Source organism: Lagopus muta, chromosome 2, assembly GCF_023343835.1.
Source record: "Lagopus muta isolate bLagMut1 chromosome 2, bLagMut1 primary, whole genome shotgun sequence".
Classification (NCBI taxonomy): domain Eukaryota; kingdom Metazoa; phylum Chordata; class Aves; order Galliformes; family Phasianidae; genus Lagopus; species Lagopus muta.
Window position 1 is genome coordinate 43593798 of NC_064434.1, and position 18186 is coordinate 43611983.

Sequence of the window (18186 nt, forward strand, 5' to 3'; positions counted from 1 at the left end):
GGACTGTCTGTAGTATGGATGTTTTTAACACAGAATAAGCTGTCACATAGATACAAAGCTGAAAAACACAGTGATGTAAATGTAGTTGTTACCTTCCAGTTCAGCAGTCAAATGAAACATTGTCAGCAAACAGAAACAAATCTGGATTATAGGGCAGCTTTATATATCAAAACATTTCTCCATCTAATTTTGTGCAAAACTCTTGTTTTTGAGGAATTGTAGACAACAGCAACAACAAAAGCTTGAATTGGTAGAATAACCCAGAGTATAGCAAAATCAGACAATTTTAGCTTGCTTTTTTTTTTTTCCCCTGAGCGATAAATGAAGTGTTTGTAATTATTTATTTGTGTAGAAGCTGAAATCTTCACTGAATATGCGCTTCTGTTTTGAATGTGTTTTGAAGGATTAGAGGATGGTACGAGAATAGATGAATCGGAAGAGGAAAAAAGCTTTTGGCATTTGAAGGTTCTACCAATTCTGCAAGAACTGGAAAGTGGTGGGTAATAATGTTCTTGAAAGTATGTATTTTCTGTTTTACTTCCTGGAGGAAACACAAGACTCATTTACTCATTTACAGAAGAATAACTGTAGTTGAACTATGCAGTCGTTTATGCTTTAATATGTTCAGTGACTTAGTAGCATAAAATAAAAAACACTGGCTAAGAGAACATCTTGTGTAATGAAATTAGCTTGTTTTAGAGGCCATAGCTCTACCAATTTAACAGTCAGTGATGAGGTAATAGTTATAAAAATAAAGTACTTCGTAGATTCACTATTTTAAGTGTGGGCTGTATTTGAAAGTCTGAACTAAGTTTAGAAAAGTGAGGAATTCTCAATGAAAATTTCCCCTTGTGCTTAAAGTGTTAGATGACTCAGAAAAGTGTACAGTGACCCAGAATACTGAAGCAAAATTGAGTAAATTAAAGAAGGCTTGGAAGTCTTAACCCTGAAATCCATCTTTAAGTTTTATTTAAAAGTTTTTTTTTTTCTTTTTTTCCAGTTTCCCAGTATGAACATTATATAGAATATAGAAGTAGTTTTGTTTTTACAAGTAGTTAAAAGTAAATGTCAAATAAAGGGTTTGATTCTTTACAGTATCTTGAGCAGCATTCATTGTAGTATGCTACAGATTAGATTTTTTTTTTGCATAATTTTGCAGATGTAGATAAGTCTGGAACACTTGTACAGTTCTGAGTGATTCCCAAACTATATTGTTATCTTAGAAAGGCAGGATTCCGACACCTGTAACTGATGTGTAGAAAAGGCAGCTGTCAGAGAACATGAAAACAGCTGTGCAATTCAACCTTTCCTTGTTTAGTGCTGATACTGTGAAATGTGAGTTGCTGAACTTTCTTAAACTTTTAAACTTTTTCATAGTGACATGTTCTTTATAGGCAAGCAAAATATTATTCAGAAGTAAAATCGAATCATGTCCTTCCTGTGAAATGGCTGGAACTAAAGAAAATCATATTGTTGACCCCTTTTCTTTTTGAAAGGCCAACATACAATTGTTTCTGAGAATTGCGTTATCATCTTTGAAGATTTATTGGTTGCATTATTTTGTTCTTATGCAACGCATTCTTTATCTTGTTCTCTTGTGCTTATGTCTATTAAGATGCTCTGGAAAAGATGACAGTGACTATTATTTTGTGTTTTTCTCTCTTTTCCTACTCCCTTCAATTAGAAGACAACGTAGAAAGTCTTTGTTTGGCTTGCACCAAACTCTATCAAGTCTTGAATGAAGGAAATATGCTTGGAAAAAGATGTAAAAGAAGAAGTATGCTTCTGAAGACATTGTATAAACTTGTAGAAATTGATTCAGATCCACTTTGCCTGAAGCTGGCAAAGATTATTCTATCTGTAAGTTTTTCAAAATGCTATTTGATAGAATGTGAAGCTTAACACTGTGAATTACAACTTATATTTAGCTTTTCATTTCATCCTTATAAAAGGTGTTTAAAACTAACAATATGCTAGTTACAGTTTCTTGCCTTACAAATACAGCCATTCATTCAGATGGGCACCCGTTGGAGCCTATATTTTGCAGGGAAATTGCATCTGGGAAAGGAAATAGGGACTCAAAGTGTGGTAGTTGGTGTAGCGTGGTTGGCATATTCCTTGTGCATGGAAAAGAGATGGTGTCCTAAGCTGAGATACATATACTGGGATTTTAGAAACAATTTAAAAAGTTAGGTCTGGAATTGCAGTTTAATTTTGAATAATATATTGACTTTAAACACATTTATCTGAAAATATTAAAACTTTTTTTTTTTTTTTTTTTCTTTAATTAAGTAATTATAATTGTCCCTTTCTTTGTGAAAGCTGGAATAGCCAAGGACATTTTCCAAGGTCAGATAATGTTAGTGGCAGCCCTCTTGTTAAATTACACTCCTAAGGACTTTGTTATCATTTTGTATGATATTTGTATAAGCGAGCTAGGGAAACATGGTCTAAATGTAGCTGATAATTAAGGGAGATGAACATAAGCTGAAAAATTATATCCGAAGTGAAGTCATTTAAAGTACATTAAAGTAAAATACAATTAAATAAAGTAAAATACAAATTAAAGTACATTTAAAGTAAAATACAGTTCTATTCAAAGCCTGCAAGTATGTCTTAAATAGCCAGAGATCTGAAAAGCACATTTGATAGAGACCATCAAGTTTGTCTGACATAGAGTAGACTGAAGAAAGGTACATGCTAAATCTCGTCAATTATTTTGGAAAAGAAGGGAAATAAACTGTTTTTCCAGCATGACTGTGGAAGGAGCTGTACACTAGCGTAAGATATCTAGGGTGGATATACTTAGATTCTCATTGGAGTCACAGTGTTTGATTGTGAGACTGTGGATGCCTTAAAATAAGGTTTTTAAGATAGAGCTAGCGATTTTCATTTAAAAAAAAATCAACAAAAAAACCAACCAACCAAAAAAAGTACAGAAAGAACAGGATATATCCAAAGGCACAGTCAAGTGATTTTTTTATTTTTTTTTTATTTTTTAAGACAGATGTATTGGGATTGAAATAAGTAATTTTAATTTATGCTAAAACTAAGGCGTAAGATCAGAAGTAATATGAAGGTAAGACTGAATTATTAGTAGAATATGAAGTAGACAAGTGCTCAGTTTTATAGACGTGCACTCATGTGAGTCAGTGGTTTGGTAAGAGATTGTTTTGAATTCATCATTTTTGTTGCTAGCAGTGTCAGTATGGTGACAAGTCATCTCTGATTTAAGTGTGACACAACAGATGTGTGCTTCTAAAAGCTTTAACTATTTCTCATTCACGGTAAGGTGAGTCACCATGGTGCCATGTCCCAGTAGTTCCATTAATGTAGTTGTACTTAAGAAACTGGATGGTAATATATTTTTCTGCAATATTCCATTCTGTTTAAGATTCCTTTTCTTTTTATAAATTTGTGATTTACAGATTCACAATATTTCTACAAGGAGCAGGTTACTTAGTCATAGCATCAATACTATACATTGAAATCCCAGTATTGCTATGTTTTTTTGTATAATCAATAGGTTAGGAGTTTAAAATTATGAAAAAATACTGAAATCAGTGCTTAGCTTTAGCTTGTGTTACGTGTATACCTGTATAGTGTGATCTTGCTTGAATGCATTTCCTTAGGAGCTGTCCTTACATCCCTTACAGACTGCTTTTTCTCCCTCAGTAGCAATCTGCATTTGATTATTTGTCTGATTTTATGAAAGATTATATGTAGAATCTTTAATAATCTATAATTTTAGGCAGATGATTTACCCTAGGAGTTAGTTCATCTGTGCTGACTGAGAATTTTTAAGAACTGAATTTAGTCAAAATGTTGATGTGTTTTAAGATTTAACTTAACATGCTGGCAATGTTTCCTAATAGAACTCTCACTTAAGTTGGTGCTCTTAAACCTTCTAGTTCAGCTTCTATAAAGTATATATAGATTATTACTACTGAAGTGATACCAAGTGTCATTGCATTGTAGACATATTAGTAATTTTCTTCTTTAAGTTGATATATATTATTTTAATCAGAAAATATATATTCAGATACCGCATAGGTGTTACATGGTGCTTAAAAGAAATGTTCTGTTACAAACATTTTTTCCTTCTTTTTTTCCTGTCTTTTCTTTCCTTTTTCCATCTGTTAAAAATCCTGAGCAGCAGGAACTTGCCCTTCAAACCTTCAAAAGCAGAGACAAGGAAGAGATTGCCATTAGAGATCTAACTCTTGCTTTCCTTTCTTTCAGTAACCTTTAGCATGTTGTAAGATCTTTTCTGATATCTGAGAATTACTTTCGTTATGAGATATATTGTTGCATTGGATTTCCTTGTTGTATGGCCATAGATGCAGAACCAGTGAATCCTGTGTGGAATTTCTTTAGATGAGTGAATTAGGAAAAAGCAAAAAAAAAAGTACAATCATATACTACATGAAAAGCTTATATATAATCTGTTATTTCAAAGTCAGTCTCCACAATTTGCTGAAGAGAGCATAAACTAGCTAGTGCCTTTTATTTTTGCAAACTTTTCAGTGTGGCTGTGTATCCTATCATGGTTTTAACTGGATTTTAAGAGTTCAGACACTGCATTCTCACAGTAAAACTAGTATGCAGGTATTAGTTGAGATTCTTATGATTCTTATGACTTTTATCTTGCAGATGAAAGTGGATGGAAAAAATCTTCTCGGAGCCTGCAAGCTTGCATTTAAAGTTTGCAGGAATGGAAAAAATGACTACCTCATTCAAAATGATACATTACTAGGTATGTAGTTTCTTATTATTTATATTTTAGATGTCAAAACATCCACTGTCTTCTATCTCCTGCCCCTGAGTAGCACAGGGGAATGGAGCAATTCATAACCGGCTTTCTTTCACTCCTTCGTGGTCACCCTTTCCTCCTGTTCCTCGAGCTCCTCCATGTGTCTGCATGTGGAGACCTGCTCTGCACAGTGCCTAGTTGCACAGGGACAGGCTGGTCCTCCATGGGCCTCTCCTGGAAACTTCATTTTCATGCCTGGAGCACTTCCTGCCCTGCTGCTCTGACCTTGGTGTCTGCAGGACTGTTTCTCTCACATTCTCCTCTCTCCCATCTGCTGTCACACAGCAGTTTTTCTTCAATCTGTTCTCCCTGAGATGCACCCAGCATCACTCGTGTCTCAGATCTGGCAGCAGTGGTTCCTTTTTGGAGAATCTGGAGCTCGCTGAGATCTGGAATGGGTCAGTGATGGGTTTTGCACACACAGGCCATTCCTGCAGCATCTCTGCTACTGAAAACTTGCCGTGTAAACCCAATGCAGACAGAAAAACTTTAGAAATCTCTAATATCAAATAAGGTGGGAAAATACTTCTATTCAAGTGGATGAAACATAGGAAGAAGTATACGTAGCTCTCAGTCAGTTACAAGAAATTCAAAAGCATGATATTGGCTAGGTTTGCTTATTTAAAATACACCTGCCAAATTCAGAATATCTCCATTTGAAAAGATACACTAGGTTTGTACTAACAAGCATTCATTTAGCATTTCAGATGTCTGACAGTGGTGTCATAATGCAAAAGTATACAGTAACTTTATCAGTATAGAGAGTAAAGCTAAGAATTGTACGGACAGACTTCAAGTGTGAGATTTGAATTGCTCATCTGTGCTTTTTAATGCTCCACGTGAGAGTCTCTAACACATTTGATTTTTCAGCAAGTAAAAAGAATAAACCCCTTTGAATGTCTCAAGTCTACTACACAAAATTCCAGGCATATATACTTTTTCAAATCTTGACTGAAGAGTTTAATGATTACCACAGCGTGCTTACAACTGATATTGGTTCTTCAAGTCTGGAGAGAAAGAAGTCAGTTCTGTTATTCATCAATAATTGCTCCTTGGTTTTGATCCAAATACCTAATTTTTCTATCCTATTTATTAGAAAAGTATAGGATTTCAACAAGAGGTTTTTTTTTTCTTTTCAGTTGTTAATCTTTGTTGACTGAACTATATAAAACGTTAAATTATTATTCAGAAAGCCTAAAATTAATGATTTTTGTTTTAGATTGTTTGTTGGAGGTCCTGAGAACTGAAGATCTACAAAAAAACAATGAAGCTATCTTGTATTGCTTGGGAGCTATAAAATTTATGTCTGGAAATGCAGTGCTCCTTAATGAAATGGTCAGCAAAGGAGCTGTTGAAATGTTGCTGCAGTTAATGAAGCAGATTAATAATATAAAAGAAAATGACTCACATTTCTCCAGCTTGGGCCACCTATTAGTCCAGGTTAGCATTTACTTTCATTTCTAAAAGCAAACATTTCACAGGGAAATAAAAAACTTAATCAGAGGAGATAAGCTAACCTTGTTGCGCCACTGACAAGAGTTGTACCTGCATTTGAATAGAATTACTTTTAACAAGTTTGCATTAAGTTGTTCAGCACCAAAACTGAATTATTGCACATATTTTCAGTAGTTAATTTTAATGGCTTTGGACTTTCTGAGTAAATAGAAATATTTTTAGGTATTTAATTAAACAAATTTGTGATTATTACAGTATGGTGCTGACAGTGTTCTGGATCTTATAGTAAATGTGTTCCCTTGTAAATTCTTTAAATTGCAGTAATAAATACAAATGTATTCTGCTATGCCCTAGAAGATTAAGAAAAAAAAAAACAAAAAACTTTATGCATTTTAAAAAAAAATGCATTTAAAAAAAAAAATAAAAAAGGGTAGGAAAGCACATCTCCATTGGTTTGACAAAGTGTTTTTTGCCAGAAATAGAATTTAAGGAAAAGGCCAATAATATAAAAGCCAGCAGTAGAGCAACTTTTTAAAGGCAGCGGATTTCTGGTAAGGTAATCTTAATAAGCGGTGACTATAAAAAATAAAAAAATAAAAAATAGTCCTTTGCCCTGAAACTGAGTTTAAACTGAGGTGTTTTACAAAATAAAAAATAAAAAATAAAAAAATTGGTAAGTACATCTTAAGTTATGCATAGCTTGTGGGTTTTTTTATGTATTTATTGAAAATTTGCCAACTGCATTTGTGAAGTATGAGGTAAAGATTAGCCAGTGGGATAATTGTAAGCTACTGGCCCTTCACAGGGAAATGGATTAGGTGATTTTCTGAAGCAATGTTTAGAGAAATCTGTCATTTAGTATAATCACTTACAAACATGGGATTTGGTACTTGAAATTATATGAGAAAAGAATAGCTTATACCATCACCTTATTCTTACTTATTTTTTTGTTTTCGTGGAGCAATGTCTCTCCATAAGTGTGTATAATCTTTATATAAACATAAACAGACCGGGTGAGTTTGCAAACTGCAAATTAATAAAACAAATGAATCACTGTTTTGGGCTGGTTGACCGGCTGTCTGAACTTCCCTGCAACTTTGGAGGATTGCCTTTTCTTCCTTTCTTTGTAATTTGTATTCTGTATGTCTCCTGTAGTAGCACAGTGATTCCTGCTGCTATGGAATTCCTCTGTGACTTTCTCATGCCATTTTCTTTAACAAATCTACATAAAAGTGCACAATTTATTCTGTGCCAATTAAATGTTCAGTCACTGTCATAAATATAGGAACTGCTCCATTTTCAGGGATGTTGTATTGAAGACCTCGTCTTCAACGATCATATTTTGAGAATAAAGAAGATTTTGTGCCATACTTAACTTCTAGCAAAAGGTCAAATATGCAGTGTTGTACAGAAATAATGAACAAACATAGGTTTTCAGGAATGGAAGACAATTACAGTGGAGAAGAAAAACATGCTAAATATTCACAGTGATCTCTGAGGGAGTCTCTGCTGGCTCTAAATCCTAAAAACTCAAGTATTTCAGTTAAACGGGACTGACCCTTCGTTCTTTAACTGTATAATTGCACAATCACCAGATGGCAGTGTTATACATAATCTTGCCAGCTTGTTTTTATGGGAATAAACTTTCCCTCAGATGTCTTCATTCTTAACAAAGTATTTGTTATGCAGAAGTTCCAGAATACAAAAATAAAAAATGTTTGTAATAATATGTATTTTTCCATAATAGAAGACAAGAAACCAAGACAATCTCTGACTCATGTTGCTGCAGCTGATCATATTCCTATGAATTATGGTAATGCTTATTCAAAAGCCAAAGCTTTTGAAGTTTCACTGACAAGACTTAACAAGTACTCTGTGTTCCTTAATTGAAAAGCACTTAAAATGTCTTTCCCTTTAAAAATAGCATTTATCTGCTGTTAAATTTCCAGTTTTCATGAATTTGATCTTTCATGTGGCAACATGAGAATTAGAGCTGGTAAGATTTGCTAGAGTCAATTGTTTTGCATTTCTCCCTGAATCGTGTTGTCTGCTTGAAGAAATTAGAATAGCTCTTGAATTTGTTTGGCTGGCTTCTGTTATTTTGTGCTTTGTTACCTTCATATTTCACTTATGTGCTAGTTGTTGTTTATGTATTACCTGCACCATCTTTCTATGCAGCTGTTGTTTCAGACTGGCCTTTATTGTCCTTTCTAAGATTGTTTTATAGTTCTGTCTGAGCTTTCCTGCTGAAGTGTTAGGGGAAATGGGAGTACGTTTTCAGTAACTTTACACATATACTTACTTTTGTATTTTTCATATATTTAGTAGAATTACTCCTGGGCCATGCAGAGACTGCATGATACTGGTCACTAATAGTAAAATTCTTGATAGTTCAAGTTCATCAAGGTATTAGGCTTTGTAAATGCAAAAAGGCAACATGATTTTTTTTTTTTTTTTTTTTTTTTTTTTTTTTTTGTAATATCAAGAAATGAGTGAGGCAGAATGCTTGGAAAATATTACTAATGCTCTTTGAAAACAGGGTTTTCCATAAGCAGTAAATCTGAGGTTGTCTGATTCCAAATGGTTTGGGAACCTATGGAAGTTCATAACTTGCATAGTGATCTCTGACCATTTCCAACAGAATATTTCTGGATATTTGTAGGATTTTAGGAATGCTGTATTTGGATATTGCTGTTAAAATGACGTTTTTTCGTTTAAATAACAAAAACCAAGAATTACTCCACTAGAAACTAAAGGAACTGCTCTAATAAAATAATAACAAAATAAATGGTGAGTAAAGGAAGAAATGCAAAGTTGTTCTTGATACTTGAGCTGAGACTGTAAAACTTACAGAATTTGTGCTGCCATTGTGGATCTAGTGTAGATGAGGGCCCTGGTAGTTAAACAGCAGGACTGGAACATAGTGGATGGGTGGTTATAATATGCTGATTTTTGTAGAGACCTTCCATGTTAGGTTTAGAGAGTCATTCTCACTGCAGACCGTGTGGGTCTGTTTCTAAGTCTTTTCAATTCTTACGTTTTTCTTTTCCAGAAGGCTTTCAGCCTTGGTCTGAATTGTTGTAGATTTGCATTAATTACTTGAGGTGGTGTTTCACTTCAGCTTTGCATATCTAGAGATTCAGAAATGGTCCCTTAACAGAAGTAATTACTGTGTATCTTTGTGGAGTTTGATATTTTATTACCTTGATTTTTGTCCTGTGCTAATAAAAATAAATGGCCCATAGGATTTGAAGGGAGTGAAGTACTTTATATGTATTGATCAGTGAAGTCTGTTTTTGAACAGATTAACTTCTTGCATGTCTGAGCAAGCAGTACTTCCAACTTGCTTGCTCAACTTCAGCTACTTCTAGCAGCCCTTGAGCTCTTTCTCATTTTCTGTGCAGTCTGTACAGTTGGTTGTTGTTTCCTAAAACTTGTAGTGATTGCAGACATGCGTTTTTCATCAAGTGTATTGGAATTGGACAGAAAATTTAAAAGCAGTTGGAAAATGGTAGTGTTGTGCTTAGTACCATCTGAGCAAAAGCTGCTCAAAAGCAACAACGTAACCTGCTCTTTGACAGATTTTTCTATAAAATGATGTATTACTTATCACCAGACAATCACTGCACCTCAGTGATATATTTCATTTCAAGTTTTATGTGATTATGAGCAATTGGAACACTTAATCTTGGCCCCACTTTAATTTTGTAGTTTCTGGTTTTGATTAACTGTTCACTTACCTGTCATTGCTTTTCTAACATTGGTATTTGAATACCCTTGTTATGAAAGAGAACCACAACATCTCAAAATATGCAAAGCTGATTCATTGTGTATATGTATAGGTGACAGAATATTTCCTGTTTGAAATTCCTTGAAATAGAACAGTATCTTCTGAAAATATTTTGATTTCTCCAAAATAAACTTGGACTTCAGCTTTTCATTTTCTATACTGATTGTACGCTAGATTTCTCCTGGATCTAGATTAACTTTGGAATGTGTTAATCAAAGTGAATAAATCATATTGCCTTTTAAAATCAGTTCATCATCATTATAACTCACAGTTAACAAAATATGTGTCGAATGTCAGTATAATTTACAGGACTTACATGTAAATTTACAAGATCAGAATCATAGAATGGCCTGGGTTGACAAGGACCACAATGACCATCTAGTTTCAACCCCCCTGCTATGTGCAGGGTCACCAACCACCAGACCAGGCTGCCCAGAGCCACATCCAGCCTGGCCTTGAATGCCTCCAGGGATGGGGCATCCACAACCTCCTTGGGCAACCTGTTCCAGTGTATCACCACCCTCTGTGTCAAAAACTTCCTCCTAATATCTTACCTAAACCTCTTCTGTCTCAGTTTAAAACCATTTCCCCTTGTCTTATCACTGTCCGCACTCATAAACAGCCATTCCCCCTCCTGTTTATATGTTCTCTTCAAGAGCTGGAAGGCCACAATGAGGTCTCCCTGGAGCCTTCTCTTCTCCAAGCTAAACAAGCCCAGTTCCCTCAACCTTTCCTTATAGGAGAGGTGCTCCAGCCCTCTGGTCATCTTATACAAAATATCACTTAAACTGTCCATAGCATTTCACTTAATTTTCGATTGCTTTATGATCATATTCATGAATAGAAGATTTTAAAATAAGTGGAAGATGATGTTTTCCTCACAGGAAGAGTCTGCATGCAGGCAAAGACCAGTGTCAATCTTTCATTTTCAAACATTCATTTTAATATGCACTATTTTTTTACTTACATGTTTCTGTTAAGAGTTACTGATAAATACATACCTGCAGGATGTTAACAGGATATTCAGACTGCCTTTGACATTATAAATGAGACCTGAGCTTTATTATATTTTCAAAACAGTATGGATTCTGTAGTAAATAGCCACGGTTAATGAATCTTTAAATATTCTATATGCAGCTGACAGCTACTTTGCGAAACTTGGCTGACTTACCTCAGACGAGATGCCAGCTCATTTGCAGTGGTGCTGTCTGTGAGCTCTGTGTGGCACTGGAGCAGCACATGATTGACAAGGATGTGTGCACCTATATTGTCAGGATTTTCAGGTGTGTAGTGAATACAGTTCTGTTGACTTCAGCTTGCAATCAAGTCAGTGTTTCTGCCTCAAGTGACCTTAACAAAAGCAGGATCAAATGCTAAAATTGGAAAATTTATTTGCATTCATTGGATTAAGTTTGATTGATTTCATATGATAATGATGTCTTTATTAATAGCAATAGAATTGTTTTATTGCAGGCATACAACTTGGAGTCATTGTCCCTGGTATAAAATGTTTTGTTGCATTGTGTCACTCTTCATTCACGCAGATTCAGATCTTTAAAGTACCATTTCTTAAATTTTAGAACTGCATAAGTGATTAGATACAAATCCTATTTTAGGCCATGTTTTTTAGGAGGACTGTGTAGTATAAAATTCACAAGGGAGAAAATATGATCCATGTTCATTATTTTGAACTTTTTACAGAATGTTTGAGATTAATCTGTAGGATCAAGACTTGAGTGTGCAGGTAGAAATGCTGAAAGAATCTCTGTTTTATGAGCAGCTCAGTGGCTTCTTCCCAGCGTGTGCTTTTTAGTGGAAGATTGGGATGAGTGAATCACTCCAAAAGTTTTTGTAATCTGAAGTTGAATAACTCCCAGTTACCAAGCACAAACTTGCAATACCCAGTGCTAAATGGACTTGACAGCAGTCTGAGGATTTTGTACAAGTAGTGGAATTAGTTGTTGGCTATTTAAGGAGAAGTTGGATTATAAACACTATTTATGAGTGCCATTCTGGTTGAAATATTTGCCTTTGCTGCTTTACTACCTACGTGAGTCCTGTTGCCTTTGAGATTATGTGCATTGAGAAGCCGTCCAGCTATGGAATCTTCCCCTTATTCAGTTCCTCCAAATCATCTATTGCATTCTCCTTGATAGATGAGACTGAGTTGCACTTTGAATAGCTGCTATGTAAGGGTTTCTCATTCCTTCCTATTCACAGATAAAAGCAAGTTAAGTCTGATCCTTTGTCATGTATGCTCCCTGTAAAGCATTCAGATGAGCTTCCCCTTCTTAAGGGGAGTTTACAAACAGGAGGGAGACATGATAGGACAAGGAGAAATGATTTCAGTCTAAGGGGAAGTTAAGGTTAGGCATTAGGAGGAAACTTTTTACTTGGAGTGGTGAGGCACTGGAACGGGTTGCCCAGGGAATCTGTGGATGCCCCATGCCTGGCAGCATTTACATTCAAGGCCAGGCTGAGTGGAGCCTTGGGCTGCCCTTGGCAGTGGGTTGGCTTTGGATGAGCTTTAAGGTCCCTTTCAGCCTAGATCATTCTGTGATACTATGAATTGTCTCCCCAGCCCCCTGCCATCTTGTCCACTTATGCTTCTAAATTTGCTCCTAAAAATTAGTTGACTTCTAGCAGGGATCCCAGCACTTTCAGCATATTTCCTTCTAGGGAGGGAGCATTTCTTTTACTTGGGAAAATGCCATGGAAATTGAGGCTGGTTAGGCGATGGTTTTGTAATTGGACTGTAATTCTGACAAGGACATTTACTTGATCTAGAATTCAATGTGGAGCAAAAGTAATTTGTTTTATTTAAAGTTTCCTGCTGCTTCAGTTTTCGGTTTTTTTCTTCTTATGTTCAGTGAACTGCAGGTTCTCAAGGTAAAAATTTGATGAAAATCAATTTAATTAGCTTCCTGGAAATTGCAGTCTCAGGAAAAAAAAAAAAAAGTTCTATGCAGTATGGAACACAGATTTAAATTTTCTTCTGTATCATAGCAATACAGAATGATTATTCTTTTTTTCTTTCAGTCACTTTTACACAGCTTCTCCAAAGAGAATATATTCCAATCTATTCAAATTCTTCATTTCTCCAAGTTTATAAGTCTTGCTGGTAGTTAACATCAGCACAGACGTTTGCTGGTTTTGACTACATGGGAAGTAAGACATTACCATAGTTACTGTAGTATTTCTAGTATGACCAAAGCATGTCTGATTCTTTTTTTTGTAATGATAAAAATGAGCAGCGTAGGACTGGAGCAGTTAGGGAAAATGCAGAGGTAATATTGTGACTGCAGAAATATCTGATTTCTGTGTTTGGTAGTGACAGACGTGTTCTGTTGGTGCTGTTGCTAGCTTCTATTACCATATGTTAGAAAGGGAGTCTGACTTCCCATTTCACCTTAAGCTTATGATTCTACTATGAGCTTGTTGTGTCATAGTGGCAGGCAGGTTGGGAAGCTCCTTACAGTTCTTTCTTTCCATTATTCACACTCTTACATAACTGCATGTGCCTCTATTAGAAGTCAAAGTATTGGCATTTATTTAACATATTGGAAAACAGGGCTCTAAGAGTCAAAAGAAGAGTGATTTTTTTTTTTTTTAATCTTTTGTGGGAAAAAAAGTGCTTTCATTCATTTGTATGTTGTTTTTGTACCTTTGTAGCAAACTTTCTTCGTACAATGACTTCTGTGCAGCTTTAGCAGACTGCTCCAGATGTTACATCTTATTTTTAGCCCTACTAAACAAACACCAGAAGCAGCAGGTCAGTTTTTTTTTTATCTCTCCATTTTTATATATTAATCCTCTGATGCGTCTGTGCATTATTGTGTGGAAGCCTGTTTTCAGTGACCTACTTTTAGGCATTTTCCAAATAAAAATTTTAAGTGGTTGATGGCATTTTAAGTAGTAAATAATTGAAATGAAATCACTTAGATTAAATATTCAAAGCAATACAGAAGATAGACAGTTGATTCATTTATCTGTCGGCCGCATATGTCTTTTAGATACTTAATTGTTTTTCGTAGTTAAAAAAACCAAAAACTTTTAAAAGAAAATAGTTTATTTGTGTATTTGATAGTAGGAAACTGTAGGGATTTCTTCTGCTCTCCTCTCCTACAAAAGGAGGGTGAATTTTCCAGAGCTAAACAATTTCAAAGCAGAGGAAAGCTTGTTCCTTGGTAACTGCATAAGGTATCAGACTGTCTCTCTTCTGTTAGAGAAAACCATATGCCTGTAAGGCTGCATTGGAATCTTGCACCTAGAAAAACATGTTTAGAGTTTGTTAAAATGCCTCATCCTACTAGCTAAAATTATACGAGTTTATTTGTTACCAGATTCATTACAACTCAAAGTCTTTGTTGCTCAATTTTCTTGCTCTATTGTAGGGATCTTTCTTATGTTTACTGGAGCACTAGGCTCTGGGGATTTGGTGTAGGATCATAGTTTGAAAGATTGCCATGCTGGTAACAGCATTGTGCCCCATTTATGGCAAATTACACAGCTGTATTGCCAGGTGAGATTTAAGAAGAAAACTTCTTTGTAAAGCATAAATATTTCAAAAGTGGAATGAGATTTCAGAACATTGAGCATAAAGATTATTTTTAGAAGTAAAGAACTTTCTTAGCTGCTCCAGTGTCTAAACTGACTTGAGCACATTTATCTTGCCTACACAATTTGACACGTTTAGTAACGCGTGGTCAATTGTTGGAAGGTCCTTTTTGCTGCTGTTGTTAAAGATAGTTAATGAAGGTAATGATATCAGCTGTGCTATGCAATTTATTCCTTCTGTTGCCAAATACAAAAAATATTTTCTCCCTTTCCTGTTTACCTGCCTCTGTTTTCTGTGATAGTGGAAAGAAGGAGATGACTGGAAGAAGGAGAAAGGAGAAAGATTAATTACTTTCATCTGTTGGTTAACATTTCAGCAGCATTCTTAAGTATTTCTGGGTTCAGAGTGCTTTTGCATTGTGTAGTCTATAAAGATATTCAGTGAAGGACTACATAAATAATATGAGAAACCTTGAAGATGTTATGTTTCACTAGATTTGTAGCTATACTTCCTTGTGAGCACTGTATTAAAATCTCAACAAATGTTGGTCCTATGGGAGTAAGGAGCTTAAAGCGAGTAACATCTTCCTTTCAGCCTTCATCTGTAATTGTAAAAGGAAATGTTGACTTGATAGTTTTGTGTCATAATGAATTCTAGGCTCATATATAATTTCAAATTTCTTCAGGTAATTGTCAGAATTTAGCTTCTCATTTGTCTGCTTTCTAAACTAATCACTAGATTAGCTTTAGTTTTTATATTAAACTGTCTATCAAAATATAAGTTAGAGAAAAAAGAACTTGTATGTTAGAACAAAGTAGTTATAGTATTACAGTGATTATGTTCGCAATGTCTTCAGAATAGTTATTTCTTAACTGCAGTTTTTAATCAAGCATGCAATTGCCATTTGTCAGCTTAGTGAAGCCCTGCAGAATCAAGAAGAGGGCCGTGGGTAAGGCACCATTTTTTTTCTGTACGGCGTAATGAACACTTGAGCTGTGAGAAGCATGAGTGCTTTTCCTGGGGTACAGTTGGCACTGCTAATACTGTAAAATGCTGACAGCTAGTGAGTTATAGAATGAGGTGGTGCCTGTTGAAAAGTAAACAGCTAACAGCAGTGTGGGTAAAATTGTTTGCTGTGGGAAGAAGAGGAGAATAAATCAGCATTATTAACTCAAACCATTCAAAATCCTTGGGACTGAAAACTGATATGTTAAGAAAGAGGAAGTGTGTGTGTGTTTTGAATTTTAAGGTTGCAAAGTTCATGTTTTTTATTTATTGGCAATCATGACAGCTAGGAACATACTGGGGAAAAAAAAAACACCAAAAAACTTTCTCAAGTGCTGTGACTTTAAAAATAAACATTAAATATCATGCAAACAAAAATGTGAGCACTGGAAATGGGACTAATGACTTGCTCCCACACCATACACTGAATTCCGTAGCTGCCACCCAAATAGTCTCTGTTCTTCTCACCACACTGCAGTTCCAAGTCTTTTTAATTTTTTGTTCAGCTCATGCTCTCTCTTGAGTAAAGGAAGCAGAAGGAATGGGAGAGAAGGAATTTATCTCTGTTGAGAAAGACTTTGAAATTGAGTTGGCAGGACTTGCTTAATTCCATGTGTCATAATCTTAGGTAAGGAGAGGAGTACTGAGGATTGAATAAACTGGATCTGCAAGGTAGCGCTCAGAAGTTCAGCAGTGCTTTTCTGGGCATCTGTAATGTATTTTCTGTTGGACCGACTTGTGGTCGGTTTTGGAGCTTACTTGTGTGAAGTAACAAAAAAATCTTTGGTGGTTGCCAGATTCCATGAAAGCCTATCAGAAATGTTCTCGTAGAGCATCTATGTTGTGGGGTGAGTTTTGCATGCTTCAATTTCTACTCTGCTTTGTAGTCTGGTGCTTTACCCATCTCCAGGAATCTTTGAACAAGGTGTTGTTCCCCTTACCCAGATCACTATCATCCATAAGCTTTTCAGATAAGCTAAATAAAGTTTAGTGTTCTCAGTTTGTGGTTGATGTTACAAGTCGTGAAGAGACCGTGCTTTTGGAACAGGGAGATTACCTAACTAGGGCAGTAGCTTCTGTCAGTAGGTCAAACGCTGCCTGAGCTTAGGTGGCCTTGTGGAGGCCTGCCAGCACTTGTTATCTGCTCTCAGTATACAGTTAAGAGTCTGTTTTCATTCTTAAGTGCACAAATGCAGGGTGTCATGCTAAAATGTGCATGGAAGGATCTTGTGAAGAAGAGTCTCTTTATACTTCAGTTTAGCCTACTCTTTCTAATTAGAAAACATTTGTGAAGCATCTGCCATTACTAGATGCAGCAATTGCCTGCTAAGTAAAAGAATAATCACACCGAGTCTCGTGGAAGGTTCATCCAGCCTAGTATCTATGCTAAATAGTGGAGAAAATCAGATGCCTAGAGAACAGCAAAACCAGAACAAACCTATACGATACTTCTCATGCAAACTTTCCAAACTTTCAGCTCTTTCCAGATTTGAGAGTTCCTTAGCCAGGTGTGGTTCTCTTGTTCAAAATAAAATTCAGTGGTGTTCTTTTCCACAAAGTTCCAGTCACCCCTGCAGAACTTGTTATGGACCTATATATCACACACAAACTTCTAAATTCCTCAGCATCCATTGGCAAGGAGTTGCTGTACTAACTGTTACACAAATAATTTTTTTTAATTTCTTTTGAGTTTCATTTTTAGTATCTTTATTTGATACCCTCTGCTTCTTGTTTTGAAAAGCTGATGAAAATTTAGTCCCTAGTCATTCATTTTGCACTACTTCTTACTTTTTTGACTTTTATCATACAGTCTTTGAGTTCCCTCTTTTCCATGCTAAAAATTCCTTGCTTACTTAAGAGTCCTTACTTGCTTAGTGATTTCTGATATAGATTCCATACTGTTGTGCATCCATATAGTGTTTCTCTGAGCTTTTTACAATTTTTAGTCCTGTATCTTTTTTGAGATGAGGGGACTAGAAGTAGCTGTTGAGATATGGCCAGATCATATTTTTCCATGCTTGCATAAATTTATTTCTCAGTGAAGCTAAAAATTTGATTTGCTTCTTTGACCTTCTATGAGTACTACAACTCTGAGGAGAATCCAAAAAATCTCCCTCCAGGTGGTTATGGTTGGTTCAAAGGCTGTAATTTTGTCTTGTTCTGTTTCATTTTTATCCACATTTGAATTTTGTCTGTTATTTTATTATCAATTTATGCTCTTCAGTCAGCCTTTGTCTTTTCTATTTTGAATATCTTACTGTCATCAACAAAATCTACTGTATCACTGTTGCCACCCACTTTTCAGTGTTTTTTTATGAATCTGTTGAACAAAACAGGTCCCGTCACAAAACCAGGTGGAATTCTGATGGTGCTCTGCAATTGCAGGAACCATTAATTTATTGTTTCCCATCCTCTGAACATTTAGTGGTACAGAACATTCCCCTTATGGTATGACTGCTTAGTTTCACTAAGATTTTGGTGAGGGACCTTGTCAGAAGTTTTCTGGAAAGCAAAATAGATTCTGTCAAGTGGGTCTCCTTTATGTCTGTTGATTCCTTCAAAGAG

At 35.5% G+C, this 18186-nt stretch overlaps 1 protein-coding gene across 2 annotated transcripts in view; it reads left to right on the top strand.

Moving 5' to 3' along the window:
• Positions 1 to 18186, top strand: part of ARMC2 (armadillo repeat containing 2) — a 64855-nt gene that overhangs the window by 23931 nt on the left and 22738 nt on the right. The window contains exons 7-12 of one of the 2 annotated variants that reach the window (XM_048937626.1): positions 404 to 496; positions 1685 to 1860; positions 4654 to 4756; positions 6033 to 6253; positions 11196 to 11341; positions 13731 to 13830. In XM_048937626.1, coding sequence (XP_048793583.1) covers positions 404 to 496; positions 1685 to 1860; positions 4654 to 4756; positions 6033 to 6253; positions 11196 to 11341; positions 13731 to 13830 — 839 coding nt within the window. The remainder of the gene's footprint in view (positions 1 to 403; positions 497 to 1684; positions 1861 to 4653; positions 4757 to 6032; positions 6254 to 11195; positions 11342 to 13730; positions 13831 to 18186) is intronic. The other variant, XM_048937627.1, reaches the window with a different exon arrangement.